We start from the raw sequence: 16,298 nt of genomic DNA on the forward strand, positions 1-16,298 counted from the left end.
TTCATCTAAATAAAAATCATTTATTTTTCATTAATATTATTATCATCATCATTCTATCTAGAGAGAGTCCACCATGCCACTTTCAGAACTGGAGTAGTGCTAAGACGTCTGTCTGTCTGTTGGGGTACAGGATGGGGAGGAAGAAGGGAGGGGGGACAGACAGACGGATGGATGAACAGGTCAGGAGGGTCGGGGAGGGTCAGGACTTGTACAGGCTCACGCTCCTGTTCATTCTCCATGCTGATGCAAACAAAGAGGGGATGATATAAAGGAGGGATGACAGAAAGGAGGAGGAGGAGGAGGAGGAGGAGGAGGAGGAGGAGGAGGAGGAGGGACTGAATTGTCTTTAAAAGTAGTTTGTCCTTGTTGACCTACATGAGACTGAGCTGGGAGGAAAAAGACAATTTGAAAGGGGGGGGACGATGGGGGGAGCAGCTTCAAGCTCATTGGTCAGGCTGCTGGACAGGGAACCAGGACAAGCCAATCGCAGACTGATACAGAGGAGGAGGGTGTGTGTATACATGTCTGCGTGTGTGTTTGTCAAGAGGTGTGCTTGCATCGATGTGTGTGTGCGTGTATAGATGTGTGTATCCGTATGCACATATCTGTGAGTGTGTAACTGGTCAGAGTTACTTTGATCCATTGTCACTGTACACTTGTCAAAGTTACTGTCACAACCGGGTACAAAGCTGAGGTAACGAACATCCTTCTTCTTCCACTCCTGGGGAGACAAAGAGAACAAAAGAGACAGTGTGAAAAGAGGAGACATTATTACAGGACTCATAACATTTAACAGACTGTTCAGCCCACTCCTCTACACTTAGAGGTGTTTCACAGTCTACTACAGCATGAGGCAGTCCTCTCGACCAATCAGTGACAAATTAAAGGAAAAACCCAAATAAATGAGTGGAGAAACCTTCTGTCACACATTCAGTTGCTTGCATTCAAGGTCGATCAAAATCTACATGAAGTGGCATTAGTAATGTCAAATATACTGAACTTTTGAATCTTAAAAAAAAAAGTTGTAATCTAAAAACCACTGAGTCATTTTCCAAACTGTTACCTGTGTTTCATCGCGCTGTAGTGTTGCCACTGGATACCATGTTGTTGTCAGAGTTTGACAGAGACTGCTCCTTTATTACTGGGTCTGCAGGACGAGACAGGGACATTTAGGAATTCCTTACAAACTTTAGCTGTTGCTGCCATGAGGTGAGGATTCATTTTACACCTGGAAAAACAGGACTATAATGACTATAACTGGGCACTAGAACTGTTTCAATGATATTAGAGGAGTCAGGGGTAAGAATTTACACCAGGAGCACATTCACTGCATGTTTCCTTGGGCTGGGTGTCATTTAAAATGACAATATCAGTACCCTTGAAGTGATACCAATACCAATAAAGTACTTGTTTTCATACTTCTTCTTTATTTCTACTTCACTCAACACCCCTCAAGTAAATGGAAGCATTCAGTTGCGTAAAATGCCAGCATCAATCATGTGGTGGCATCTCGGCACGCTTGACTGCCAGCTCTGTCAAATACACCGTGCTCAGCTTCACCACATCACAGACTGTATGGGTTGTAGCTGCTGTGGCAGTGAGCCAGTCAGACATTGCATTATACAGAAGAACACTTGCAGTGATTGGCTGTGGGGTAAACCATACAAAAAGTCTTTTTCTCCTCGATCCGGATACAGAAAGGATCAAATGCAGGTATTGTTTGACTGGTTATGTTTACATTTATGATGACACAGACAATATATAGAACCAACATGTGGGATTTTATGCTGCATTCATCTGAGGTGGGATTAGCCACAACGATGTAGCAGTTAGTGTTCACTTAACAATCCAAACTTCAATCAAACTACAGTGTGCATGTTAAATCACATCTTGCTTACAGAAGTAGGGGTGCTCCATGGCCTCTGTGGCGGTCAGTCTCTGCTGGTGGTCGTAGCGTAGCAGCTTATCCAGCAGGTCCAGAGCTTCAGGGCTCACCAAGTGCTGGTTCTCTGTCTGCACAAACTGTTCCCAGCGCTTCCTGCTCTGCCTGCAGACACACACAACAACCACCACTGCTGAGGAGGACGTCTATTAAAAGTGTTGCTGCTACTAACAATGACATTACTGACTGATGTGAGCTCCTGTGGTTGGGTTCGATTTTTGTATTTTGCTCATTATGCCCTTATAGTACAAGCATTTATTGTGAACTTCAAAGTTCTATCTATGTGATTATTAGCACATGACGTTTCCCTCATCCCTTCAACAGAGAGGGAGAGGGAGTGTTAAAAGATTCCCTGAGAGGGGCTGAGTGTGTGTCAGAGGAGGGCATACGCAGCACTTAAAAGTTTACAAAAATAAAAAATAAGCGCATTCAGTATGTTCCTCAAGGACTTTCACAGGGCAGATGCTCTGCTGATATTCGTACCACGTCACTTTGCTGCCCTTGAGGATATTTTTAGCCCGTATTCTGGTTTGACTTCTACACTACACTCAGCTCCAGAGCAGCCACTGTACATCACAGTGAGCGGAGTGCGATGGGAATCCCAGAGGCAAAGTCAGAGTGAGCTTACTGTCCCAGCAGGTCTTTGAAGCGTGGGTCCAGTTCAATGTGGTATTTACGCAGGTAGCCGAACAGCTCGTCTGTCCCCAAGACCTTGGCAATTCGCACCAACTAGAAAACACAACACACCAAGGTTCAAACTCAGTGTACCACTTTGAAATATAAAGAAATCTTCGTCACATTATACATTTATTCCCTAACCCTTCACCAATGTCAAGATGGTTGTTAGCCTCTATATTAAAGGGAACCTACTATGCTTCTCCTTATTTTCTGTTGTATATGGTGTTGGTTAATCATATTAAATGTGCGTAGTTTTTAAAAATGACGGGAACCTATGTTAACAGTTTGCAACAAAATTCTTTATATGGTCATCTGCTCCAGGCATGCTACTGCAAGTGTTTACATTACACAGCCTGCACTGCTACATGTAGCTACATGCTAATGTCAAGGAATCAAGTAATCTTGGTTGCCAATGTTTAATTTCTCCCCGATTTCAGATATATTCCTGCTGGAACATGTCCGGTTGTGTTTAGAAGCTTTTACTGGTGATTTTTAAAGGGAGCAGTGCGGCTATTCACAGTCATTCTCAGGATGCAAGTACACTGCTACATGTAGCTACATGCTAACGTCAGGGGAATATGTAATCTTGGTTGCAGATCTTGTTAATTTCTCCCCAATTTCATAATTTTTACATGTCCAATTGTAAAGATTTTTTTTGGTGATATTTCCCAGCAGAAAGTGCCACCGTACGCTGTTACAGTCATTCTCCAGCTGCAATGACAGTGCATAGATTGCGAGATGTGGAAGACCCAAAAATGCTGACCAATTGGAACAGCCTCTCTCCCAGGAGAGAGGCTTGAAGACACACACACATAAAACGATGCGTCTCAGACAGAGCGTATACAGGTGTGTCAGCACTGTTTTTTGAACTTTAATGTGTATAACCTAGTTTGACTTGCCCCCTCCCTCCTCTCTGATCAACCTGCATTTGTTTCCCTCTTCCAATTAGTCACACTTTCCACTTTCTTCTGAGATAATCTCAAAGCTCTTGTTTTGTTGTGCTGAACGACAGCGCCGTCTTCCTGTACTACAGTTGACTGTTTTGAGTGAGGCACCACAGACAACATCCGATAAAGGTCGGGGATACAAATACAGGTTGTCTCCATTGCATCCTGTCTTTAACGTGACACAGGATGCCACAGGATGCCAAAGACAGCCACGTGTGTGCTGAGAAACATGCTGGATATTTGGATTTTTTCTTTTTTTCAAGCACATGTGCACTCATCTGTCCCTTTTGACATTAGCATACCACTGTTGTCATTAGTGAGTAGGAGCTACATGTGTGTTGGACACACCTGGTCGTAGTTGTCTTGTCCATGGAAGAAGGGCTCTTTCTGAAAAATCATACTGGCCAGCATACAGCCCAAGCTCCACATGTCTAGACTGTAATCATACATCTGAAACACAAAATCATCAAACAGCACTGCCGATGATGAGAACACAGACATCAGAATTATCCATGTGTGCTGATAACGTTGTCTCTAATGTGTGACTGGCAAGATTTTGTACACTATGTGTGTGTATTTCTGTTTTCCTTGTGTGTAAAAAAAAAAAAAAACCCAGAAGGTTAAGTATCTCTAAAGCTGGGCATACACTGTACGATTTGAGCCTGGTCCTGACTCAGTTTTTGAGCCACACAAACTATTTTAGAGACAGACCTAATTTCAGCTTCGACCGGCGTCATTACCGTGCAGTGTACAGTGGGGGGGCAAGGACCAATCATGGCCATATCAACTGCTTCTGACCAGCTATCGAACATTGGAATACATTTCAAACATTTCCAAAATTTTGGTCGGCCATCGTCAGGCTCTCGCACAGTTGAAGCAGAACCATGAGTTGATTCCCCAAGGTTAGTGCCTTTTTTCCCCTCACTGCGCCTGCACAAAGTGGCAAAAAGAGCTTCTGAAACTGCTATGGCAACATGACGTATCATGGGGACAGAAAATATGGAGGCCAGGTTGGTCGAGCTGGGGCAACAGCATATGTACTGATATGAACTAGAGAAACATGGCAATAATACTTTATTGTGAATTGTATCGGGGTAACGTTACTGACTCCTGCTAGCAAACAAACTTCTACCTGCCTCAGATCTTTTAAACGTATCTCTATTGACAACTGTCAACAGCCAGAACAGTCTGCAAGGGCTGACGAGCCATTTTATTTTGCTTTTTACATATATGGCTTATAGATATCACAATATTTTTATGCTATAGCTCGATACACAATATGTATCTTGATATTTTCAAACTTCTAAAGTACTGTGGACTCTTAAAATACCAAATTATAAAAATATACCACAGTTACCATAAAGTTAAAGTAACTACTGTAACAATGAAGTTCATTAAAATACTGTTAAAATAAAGTTAAATAAAGTATTTCTAAAATTTTGCTGTGAACCTGAAGCTTCCAGTCTAATGCTAGATGTTAAAAAGTTAAGCTGTTGCCGTGATGCCTTTAAACATAAGGATATATTCACTGTGAGCTGAAAACAAACTAACTGCTCTCCGGTTCATATATTAATAATATCTGCAAGTTGCACTGGAGCTCCAAGGTCACAAAATGTGACTAAATGGTTGTGGTCTTGAGCCCTGCAAGTAGAAAATCGTTGCTCCATCTGCGCACACTAACTTTATTTTTTTAACTCATTAAACTGTTACTGTTGCACTGCTAAATGTGATGATTTATTCACCGTAAGCTGGAAACAATTTAACAGCACTCTCGTTTATATAATAATAACATTTGCACCACTGCGACATGCAAATGTTATTATTATGATAACATTTGCATGTCACAGTGGTGCTCCATGGTCGCAAAATGTTACTAAACTGTAGTGGTCTGGAGCCCTGCATGAAAAAGTTGGCTGGATGGGCGATGGAGTGCATTCTTCGGATTACGTTTGTGTGTCTCTTGATGTGTGTGTCTTTGAGAGTGACAGAAGAGCAAGAGAACCAAAACGCTGAAGTGAGTCTTATGCCGGTGGCTTAAAAAATGATGTGACAGTTTTTACTCAGTGTTCAAGACATAGTCATTTTATACATCCCACATGAAACGAGCAGTGATACACCCCTAATGCAGTGTAAGCACTCAGGTCGTGGCTTCAGTCAGACCGTACCTTGTGAGCACATAAATCTTGAGCTTTGGTGTTACATCACAGACAATTTTCTTGTAGAGTGCAAGCTGAAATTAAACTAACTGATTTCTAAAACACTCAAACCACACTGACAGTGTATGCCCATCCTCAAGGGTGCTTAAATGTGGGCTGGTTCAAGGTGTGTGTGTGTGTGTGTGTGTGTATGTGTGTTACCTGGTAGTCCACCAGAAGTTCAGGACCTTTGAAGTATCGTGAGGCCACTCTGACGTTGTACTCCTGGGATGGATGGTAGAACTCTGCCAAACCCCAGTCTATAAGGCGTAGCTATGGAAACAAACAATTTATCCTTATTCAGCTTCACTTGACAGTTATTATTGAAAATAAAAAAATCCTTTGAAAAGTGTAGTTAAACTGGTATAACTTATTATAACCTTTGTTCAGTGACACACACTGGTACAGGTGTGTCTGACTGATGCGTATTCTGTGGGGTTAATTCACATCTATTTTAGCCTGCTGCCCCCTACTGGTCAAAGTTGGAAGTGTACAATGTATTTATCTTTGGTAGTGCAAAAAACAGAAGCCACAGCTGATGTTACAACCATAGCGATGATCATTAGCCACAGCCATAGCAAGAGACATGCCCACTCTTGCTGTAGTAACAGCCCGTGGTTATGGCTACAGTCCCAGTGCGGCTATCTTCTCTTTCTTGGTTGACACTGACTTTTTATAGGTGGAGCTCTTTACTCGGTCTGTTCTGCCATCACTGCTGTTGCTTATTTGTCGCCAGATGGTTATTTCTTTGTCAGATGATCAGAACAAAGGCAATAAATGCTTCCATAAATTGGGCACAGATTGAATTGTGTTGTAGCAGTCAGCGACGGAGAGCAACATAACACACATTTATTTTAACAGAAATTACATCTGCTGTTATTTTAAGGATCTCACTCCAACTGTACTCAAGCACACTACAGGGACACCATGTGTATAAAAGCCAATGCTAATACATTATAAACCAACAATAATCTAACTGCTTTACAAATGTGAGAGTGTATCACAAAAGAGAGGATGAAGAACGCCAGAGAGAGCATAAACAGTGAGAGAGAGAGAGGGGGGCTTGAATAGCAGGTTGAGAGATAATATTCAGAGTGTGTGTGGGTGTGTGAAGAAAAAAAAAATAGGACTATATAGGGCACCGCCTACCTTTCTCAACTGGTGGTCGATCATCACATTGTGGGGTTTGACGTCACGGTGCATGATTCCCATACTGTGACAGTAGTCCAGAGCCTGGCGCACACACGCACGCATGTCATATCAAAGCAGACAAATACATAGATATGTGTACACAGTCTTTTGAATTTCCAGGACCCTTGCCAAAAATAGTCTTAGTGTGAAAATGTCTAATTCATTCATTTCAACATTAATAAAAAATCAGAAATCTCACCTTCAGTAGTTCATACATATAGAAACGGATATCATAATCTGTCAACTTCTGGTACAGCTCCTGCGCAGACAAACACATTTACATCAGGATTTGAACCCTAAATTTGAAATCAATTTAAGAAAAAAGCAGATGCCCCCTTCAACGAAAGCACTACAGCATGGGACATGATGGTCAATAACTAGGGATGGGTATCGAGAACCTGTTCCTCACTGGTTGGAACCGATACATTGATAAGCTCATAGACAAACGGTGCAGCTATCATTTACTCATTCTCACATAGCTGGCATTTTGAAATTCCTAACCATCCCCTAATGATGACAAAGCTGCTGGCATCAGGTGATTTGACATTGTATTACTATGTGTTTACATTCTTTGTTGTCCAGTCATGGCTGACAGCATGTTTTTCTTTGTTATCTATTTCTGTTGGCTTCTGAGAAGCTCGAGGGCTGTAGTTCATTGGTCATTTGTAATATTGTTTGAGTTTAGCTTCTGGTAGAGAAGGAGCACTAAGGCATCTGTAGCAATGACTGCTCCCTTATTATAGGAAAGTCGGAAAACAAAAAGTTACCTGTTTTTTCTACAAAAAAGTAATAATAAAATACCTGTTAAATCTTTTGACATATTTTTATATTATGTCTTTTTTCACACCAAATTATGGAGAGTAGTATCAATAAGAATCAGTATCAATATCAGTGAGATCCTCAAGATACCCACCCCTAGAGAAAACATTCAATGTGACCTCAAAGATCTAACAGCGAACCCCCAGAGGCATGCAGATGAGAAGTGATCATTGTACCTTGAAGTCTGTGTTATTGATGCATTCAAAGACGAGTGCTGGAGTTCTGGACTGTACAGCCACCACAGAGAGAGAAAGAGAGGGAAGGCGAAATCAGTCAAAAACAGGAATAAAGACAAAGCAGCATGTGGCTAATTACTGATTCAGTCACTTGATTAACCAGAGTTTTGCCGACCCCAAGATTTGACCTTAACCGTTAAAAGGTATACCATGCAGGACTTTTCCAAAAAACAAAATATAAACTGGTACAGAAATAATCCCTCTCAATCATCACTTATGGCCCACTGGAAGTGTGTGGTGGTGTATTTATATGCAGAGGCTCGGATTTTGCTGTGTCCGGTTCCTGGACACAGTGCGCCAGTGAGGTCAGGTCTAGGTAGACGAGGTAGGTAGCGACTAGGTGCCAGACCATAAGCAGCATGCATCCAAGAGGAAGCTGCGAAAATTGTGGATGTTGAGCACAAGAAAACGCAAATAGAGCAAGGCAAATCGGCAGTCTGGGCTTAGCTTTCGCTTTCACTGGAGATAATGATTACAAACAGTGAGCAACAATACCTGCTTAGGCTAACTTTAGACGTTTTTACACAGAGATTGTGCTATAGGGCTGCTACAGAATAACAATGGCATCAACATGGCAATAATAATCATTAATCATCCGTGTTATGTGACGCTGATCTCGTCCTCTGCTCGGAGGGTTAAGAGCTCCCAGACCTCAATCTTTTCCCATTTTGCGAACATTTACGGCCACTGTTCTTTGAGTTAGCGGCTAACTGCTTTCAGCTGCTTTTTAAATCCCCTGGCAGTGGGTCACACACCTAACACATCGTCAAAACCTCACACCTGTCCTGTCCACGGTCCCGTCCTGCTACCTTTTATACAGATGACGTTTTAGCACTGTTACTACCTCCGCTGCCGGCTTAAAGGCGAGACAACTCTGACCCCTCCATTCCAAAATCGTACCTTTCATACAGAAGGCAAGGCAGCACAACGCCGAGAGACTCATGCCTTGAAGGAGCAGTGTAAAAGAGACTTTTAACTTGCTGCAAGTAAACCGGACCCAAACTGGACAATTAGTAAAATCAGTCACATAACACAAAGTCAGTCGTTAATTTGATTTCAAGCAAACTATCCAAAGACTGAATAGAATAATTTTCTAACCCCTGCAGTTCACAGGAAACCTGATCCCAAACAAAAGGACCCTGTTCCCACCACTGGTCTGACAGACACCCTGGCCAAGTCAGTGTGTCTCAATGGCCTAAAAATACCCTTCCTTCCTGGTTTCTTAGGTATTCAGTCTGGTTTACAGCACTGTCTGAAAACATAGGAAAGTGGTCTACTTGTAAAACGACCTGATATTCCCCAAATTCTGCAGATAATTTACCAAACTCCTGACTTCACTTGTTCAATCACACATCTGTAAATTCTGATATTCCTTAAATTTCTGAACCAGTGAACACCCTTACCCCATAAACTAAAATAATCACAGGTGACTAGAAACTGGAATTACAAAGTTTCTTTCTCCCACACAGCAGCATCAACAGATTTCACCCCCACCACAAAAGTAATAATTACATCCACCTGATAATCAACAATCAGTGCCCCGCAGAAATGATTATATCATTGGCAACACCTGTAATCACTCCAGAGATCCATGATTCCTGTAAACCCATCATTACTGTACATGCTGGCAGTTGCTTACTTGTGCTTTAAATATCCGTGTGCGACATAGATGTGTGGAAGCGGTTTGATGGCGTGCTGCAAAAGGAGCCATTTTTTTTAGGATCAATATGAGTAAATGGAAAAAAGCATTGATAAAGTCTCATATGAACTCTAAAACACTTTAGTGGAACAAAAGACAGATACTTTCATTTTAATTCAAGGTGTAAACTACATCCCAGAGAACATGTCTTAATGTAAAAATAGACACTGTGAAAACTGCAATTAGGGATCAACAGATACAATAAATTACAGTATTGGAGCCAATATTGTGCTTATTAAGTGGATCAGGCATCAACCAGACAAGGCCAATTCACTGTTTCCAAAACTGTCTCTTCATCCACGCTGTTATAAGATTCAGCCAATGTTTTCTCATCTGCTTGGTTTATCATATGTGCAGTGACATAATGCCACTACATAAATGCAGCTTACAGCTTACATTTACAGTTAAAGGAACCCTGGGGAGTTTTTGACCACTAGTAGCGCTACTGAGCAATGTTTTAGTGAGCGCACGGCAACGCAAAAACACTTCCTGCCACCAGTTTGAGATTATTCTGCTGATCGACATTCAGTGGTGGTAAGCCGTGAAAAACTGTAGTAACAGACTGAATCACAATGTTTGTTTACAATAACTTTCTGGTAGAAAACCCCCCGCATCACATATATGAAATGAAAGGGTGACAAGTAAACGCTGCCTTAATTGGTTAGTTTTTAGCCACTTTAAAAAAGGCCCACCTTACAAACCAATGTCAGTTTAATGGTACTCTATATTTAGAATATTTTCACTGCTTTACCTTACTGTCCGACAGCCCTTCCTGACAGGGAACTGAGGCTATTATCTCAAAGCAACTAGACTCCACTGACATTAACTAACTTGTTTGCCAATTTTACATCTCCACGATTGAAATCAATTGTCAGTCTACCTGGAAGTCTACCTTGATTGCGCAACGTCACAGTGATTCGGTCTATTGCCAACAAAGAAGCAAAGCACCCCAGATGTCCCTCTCTCCAGCAACACTTCCCAGCTCCTCCTGGGGGACCCTAAGGCGTTCCCAGGCCAGATGAGATATGTAATCCCTCCAGCGTGTTCCTGGTCTGCAAGGGGGCCTCCTACCAGTGGGAAGTGCCCAAAACACCTCCAGCATGAGGCCCCCAGGGGCATCCTGTTCAGATGCCCAAGCCACCTCAATTGACCCCTTTCGACACAAAGGAGCAGCGGTTCTAATCTGAGCTCCCTCTGGATGTCCAAGCTTAGTGATCAAAAGAATGAGATTGCGGATACAAGCGAGCGAAATGAGTTTCCTCCATGGGGTGGCTGGGCTCAGCCTTAGAGATAGGGTAAATATGTTTTTTAGAAGAAAAAAGGACTCTACAGGGTGCCTTTGGAGGTGACATGTAATTATATCCTCAACAGTCAGTCCAATGCATGAGGGTTTACTGATTTTAAACTGGGGACTTGTTAACTTGGTACTGGCCAGTACCTTGAGCTCAGGGACTGGATCCGGTATCGGGAAAGAAATCAGATCAGTGCATCCCTAATTACCATGTCTTTACAGGAATAATTAAAGCAGACACTGAGCAACTGTAATCTTGAGTTATGCCCGTCCTTCTGTGAAATCAGGGCTCCAAATACAAAAAAGACAATTAACAGCCTCCCTGACTAATGTGTGTTTGGATCCAATGAACTGGCAATGTGATGTAATGTTGCGTCTTTTACTAGTATCCTCAACATCTGACATGTTTCAGTCCAGCACTCTCCATTCATTTCATCATCTTAAAAAGAACAGACATGCCATCAGCGAGCCTACCACTGGGTCTTTGACTGTGTCCACCAGTCGGATGATGTTGGTCCCTCCTCGCAGGTTCTCCAGGATCTTGATCTCTCGCTTGATCTTCTTCTTCTTGACCGGCTAATTCCATTAGAAAACCCGAGAAGGGCAAACAGAGACAGTGATTTAGAAGAGAGCTCTCAGGGCACAAGACAAAAACACAAAACCACATCAGGACGTAAAAAGCTCAGAAGTAAAAGAAGAAGAGAAGAAGAAGAAGTAGAAGCCCACAGGCTATTTCTGACTACTGAACTTGAACCTGCCGATCCTGCTTGCCGTGTCGCTGCTGCTGCTTTCCAGTCTGTCAATGTTTTAGACAGACATTTTGGGCAGGCGGCAGGTTGATGTCTACTGACACATCATTTGTCACTGGCTTTGACTCTGGTTCTTAAATGCCAATTGGCATCCTCATCTGTCCCCTGCATCACCGTGACACCAGCTCTAAGCATTACCCATCTTACTTTTATTAAAGGGTTATAATCTCTGGTGTAGCAGCTCAACAGATGCTGATGCAGCAGGAAGTCGAGAGGAGGCCCGTTTAGAGGTCATTGTAACACAGCGTCAGCCTGTGGCAAAACAAGAATGGACTAATTGTGTTTTGCTAACTGATCCCTCTGCTTTATGCCTCATTAAATATATGATTTTGATTTGAAACACTGCTGTTCTGAGTGCACAGAAATGTTTACAGCTCATTATGGAGAATGAAAAATGCACTAATTTATCAGTAAATAAATCTATAACATTGTGAGCAACTCTTTCTGTTTTCCTCTGGGTTTCAGGGCTGCAACTGACGATTATTTTCATAATGGACGGATCTAAAGCTGCACGGATTACTCAATCAACAGATAACTATTCTGCAACTGTTCTGATAATCAAATCATCCACCGCGTCATTTTTCAAGAAGAAATCAAAAAGAAGATGGCGACAGATTCTCAGATGTGAGAATTTACTGCTTTTCGGTATTTAAATAAATAGGATATATTCTGCTTTTGGACTGCTGGTCGGACAAAACTAGATGACTTCACTTTGAGCTCAAGGTAGCTGTGATGGAAATGTTTTGCTGTTTTCTGACATCAAAATAATCAATTGATTAATTGATTTATCGCAGACAGAAAAAAACAGAACAGAAAAACATAAAATATCTTGAAAAATGACACCCCAATTTCCTGAAGTCCATGGTGACATCTTCAAATTTCTTGTTTAGTCCGACCATAAATCCAAAGATATTAAATTGAGCATATCACACGAGAATCTCATTCTTTATACAATCAACTGAAATCACTATTTTACTCCATTTCCAGTGGAGAGCTCCAAACCACACTCAGCAAGGACATTCAGCATTTAGCTCAAACGATCCGACTGCTCACCTTCAGGATCTTGACCACCACCTTCTCATTGTTGGTGATGTTGATGGCCTCGAACACTTCACTGTACTTCCCTCTGCCCAGCTTTCGAACCAGCTGGTAGTCCTCCTGGTTGCTGTAGGGACAGACGGAGAAACAGTGCAGAGCTTGTGTGAGAAAAAGAGAACAATATTTTTTAGCATCAGCATGCAGTTAAATCAGTGTTGTTGTCACTGCCATGAAGCCCAGCCTTGGGAGAATGAAGTGACTTCTGGTTGTGATCTCAAGACAGAGGTTATTCAAGTCAACAGACAGGGTAAACATGGGGACAGAGGCGGAAGTAAGGGGGAGGAATGTGTCAGACAGTGCAGAGCAGCAGGGTGGTGGGCTGGGAGACTGTTCTGTCATGGTGTCATCACACCCTCACAGCTAGATGTTTAATAATAGACACCCATCTGCCACACTCTTCCTCCTCTTCTTCTTCTTCTTTCTCCACACAAGCAAACAGAGACCCACTGGCTGCTCTGGTCAGACATCACATGCATGCAATTAAAACAGCCTGCAGTAAACAGAAATGTCCTCACTTCCAGTTGGGTACGTGGGCCTCGTAGTCCCAGTACTCCCGGCTCTTCAGCGTATTGACGTCTGCGTACACACGGGACTTGCTACCGGCCACTGGACCCGGCATGGCGAGACCCGTGGCTCGGGCGCTGTGAGGTGTGTGTCACGGAGATCTGCTGGGGTAGGGGAGGAGGTGGTCACGGGCAAACTGGATGGAGATGTAGGGGTAGACCGGTAACTGGATTTGCTGTCTGTGTGGGTGTGAAGTTGAACAGGCCAGCCAGCTAGCTTCCCTCTGCAGCCACACTGAGAGAAAAGGGAGACAGGGAACCGGAGATGTCCGCCGGGGCTCGCCGCAATCAGTGCCCACCGAGCAGCGCTCCTTGGTCGGATTGTCAGAAGCAGCAGAGCCGATGTCGGTGGGGCTCGGGAAGGGGGCTGATCAGAGACGGGTTGATAGTGCAGCTGAGGTTACACACAGGGGCGGGGAGGCATCGGGGTGTTGAGGTAGAGAGGAAACGGACCCCTACAAGGCCACAGAGAAGGAGGAAAGGGGGTCGGTGATCTAAATACCACGGGTTAAAACTCCGATGCTACTATCTTTGCGGGCCCCAAATCCGAGACGTTAGGGGAGGAAACGGGTGGGCTTCCAGCGCTAGCCGATGGACGGTCAGGGAGGGGGGGGGGGTGCCCTCGGTGGTCCAGTGTTAGCTATCAATCAACTGTTGATGTGACGGATCGGTAGCGGGGGTCGACCAGAGGGAGAGGGGGGTGGAGCAGCAGAGAGATCGATGTTGTTAGCTAACGTTAGCCAGCGATGCTACTTCAGCGCGGAGATGTCGCACCGACGGGGAGCACTCGGCGCCGTGCACCACCATCGGCGGAGCCCGCGTCATGTGCGACCGGCTGTGCGGGGGAGCAGCGCCTCAGGGGGCCGGTACCAGCCGCCGACGGAGGGCCCGGGATTCGGGGTTTCTTCTGCAGCCACAGACCTCCCCGGTCGAAAGCGCAGGGAAGGGAAGCGGATTGCGATTGAAGAGGAGCGAGAGAGCCGCCCGGATGTGAAAGCAGCTGGCTGCCGGGGTGAAGATGAGGAATGGGATGTTCGGCTGCGCAGCCGGGACACAGCGCCCCCTAGTGACCAGGATGTGATGGATGGGCAGAAGTTAAAGTCTCACGGCTTTTTTTCCCCCCTTTTTGACAAAAATTATTATCAGTATTTTATCTGTATCCGGCACTAATATCCCCCCCCGAGTAGATTTCACTGAGAAAGGAATTAGCAATATCTTAAAAATAACAGTAACACATTTAATCAAATTATGTTGTAGCCTGATATGATATCAGATATCTGACAATACACCATTAAAGAGGAACTACCACAATTTTCAAAATTCATACATGTTATTCCTGCAGTCTAAGATGGTCCAGAAAAATTGGTAAATGTGAACAACACTCCTCCAAATCCAAAAACTAAAGTGCTAAAACTCTAATGTGTGATGCCATAGGGTCTAAAGTCTGGAACTGCCTCAAAAACAATGAATTGGGAAAGATGTACAGATGACACAAATACTGATTGAACTTTTTGGTGGTGTTCCCCATTTATGAAATCCAATTACATAGTGGCCGACGGATTGTGGTTGTTTGATGTAAGCCTGCAGATCTAAATTACACTGGTGAGAAGTGATCAAGTAGATTTACCCAAGAACTGCACTTAAAGTTTAGGTAGGCAGTTTACTTTCAGCTGTTGTGGGTAAAAACATAACAAACTTGGAAGTATACTGTATTTCAAGTGGTCTGAAAGAACACTCAACTTCTGTGCCTCCACTTGGCTCTGTTTTCAGGCTTCACAAATCTAGCTCATGAGGGGACTATGGCCGATCACAGGCCATTTTCAGAGAGAGAGTAGCTGTCAGTCATGTCAGTAACTGCTTCTAAACTGCGGTTGAAATGTCCAATTAGGCAGCGCCGATCAAACATGAATCAAGATTTTGTTACTGCATTGCCTATTTCTGGCCTCAAATGTTTTCAGAAACATATTGTAGTGTACTGTTTAGCTGTAAAATAAGGAAGTTAGTAACCTGGCTGCCATGTTGACAGCAGTCAAGCCAAAATGAAACACCACCCACCGTCAAGAGCAAAGTTTCTCATTTTACAGCTAAACAGTACACTAAAATATGTTTCTGAAAGTATTTGAGGCCAGAAATAGGCAATGCAGTAACAGAATCTTGATTCATGTTTGATCAGTGCTGGCTAGTTTGGCAGTTTGACCGCAGTTCATGAGCAGTGATTGGCATGATTGACAGCTGCGTTACCAATCCCTCGGCTCTGATTGGTTGTTTTCGAGATTCTTGCAAATGCTATTGGGAGCACTACGAGGAGGCAGAGGAGCAGTATGTGTGTATATATATATATATATATATATATATATATATATATATATACACACACATATATTTTACATTATCTGTGTCAGGTACTACTTTAAGGAAATAGTGATGGTTACAAAAAAGTAACTTTTTGTCATATTTGCTGAAAACGTTACCTACTGTAGCTTGAAATAGCTTTGAGTGTTTTCATTTTATGGCACTTATATCATATTATTATTGTCATTATTATAATTTTATATAAAGAGAGACAGATATAATAAAAATAATCGCCACCTTGTCAAGCTACAGCATGAAAATGTGGCTTCCATGTTAATGAGTCAGAAATAGTAATCCAATGAAATATACATAAAACAATGACGGAATGGTCATCCTCCACAATGAGTACTTTTATATCTGATAACACATTTTGTAAAATTGTTTCAGAGACATTTTGTGGTATTTTTCATAACCTTTATTATAAATATTTTAGAAATTTCAAAAAAGCCAACAAATCTCAAGAACTCTCAAAAATCAG

The 16,298-nt window shown here is 42.9% G+C and overlaps 1 protein-coding gene across 2 annotated transcripts; it reads right to left on the reverse strand.

Annotated features, from left to right (window-relative positions):
• csnk2a2b (casein kinase 2, alpha prime polypeptide b) lies at window positions 1-14,474 on the reverse strand. Of its 2 annotated transcripts, none has more exons than XM_049574826.1 (12): window positions 13,421-14,474; window positions 12,861-12,972; window positions 11,473-11,574; window positions 7,949-7,999; window positions 7,153-7,212; window positions 6,912-6,995; window positions 5,925-6,035; window positions 3,916-4,017; window positions 2,571-2,671; window positions 1,899-2,047; window positions 1,123-1,147; window positions 1-344 (listed from the first exon to the last, which is right to left on the reverse strand). In XM_049574826.1, exons 1-12 carry the CDS (start codon window positions 13,522-13,524, stop codon window positions 200-202), a joined length of 1,146 nt encoding a protein of 381 aa, XP_049430783.1. In that variant the 5' UTR covers window positions 13,525-14,474; the 3' UTR covers window positions 1-199. The 2 variants fall into 2 exon arrangements, with proteins under 2 accessions (XP_049430783.1, XP_049430782.1); XM_049574825.1 differs by having other exon boundaries at window positions 1-721; window positions 1,064-1,147; window positions 13,421-14,472.
• Between the last annotated feature and the right edge of the window lie 1,824 nt (window positions 14,475-16,298).

Source organism: Epinephelus fuscoguttatus, linkage group LG4 (assembly GCF_011397635.1).
Source record: "Epinephelus fuscoguttatus linkage group LG4, E.fuscoguttatus.final_Chr_v1".
NCBI classification, from domain to species: domain Eukaryota; kingdom Metazoa; phylum Chordata; class Actinopteri; order Perciformes; family Serranidae; genus Epinephelus; species Epinephelus fuscoguttatus.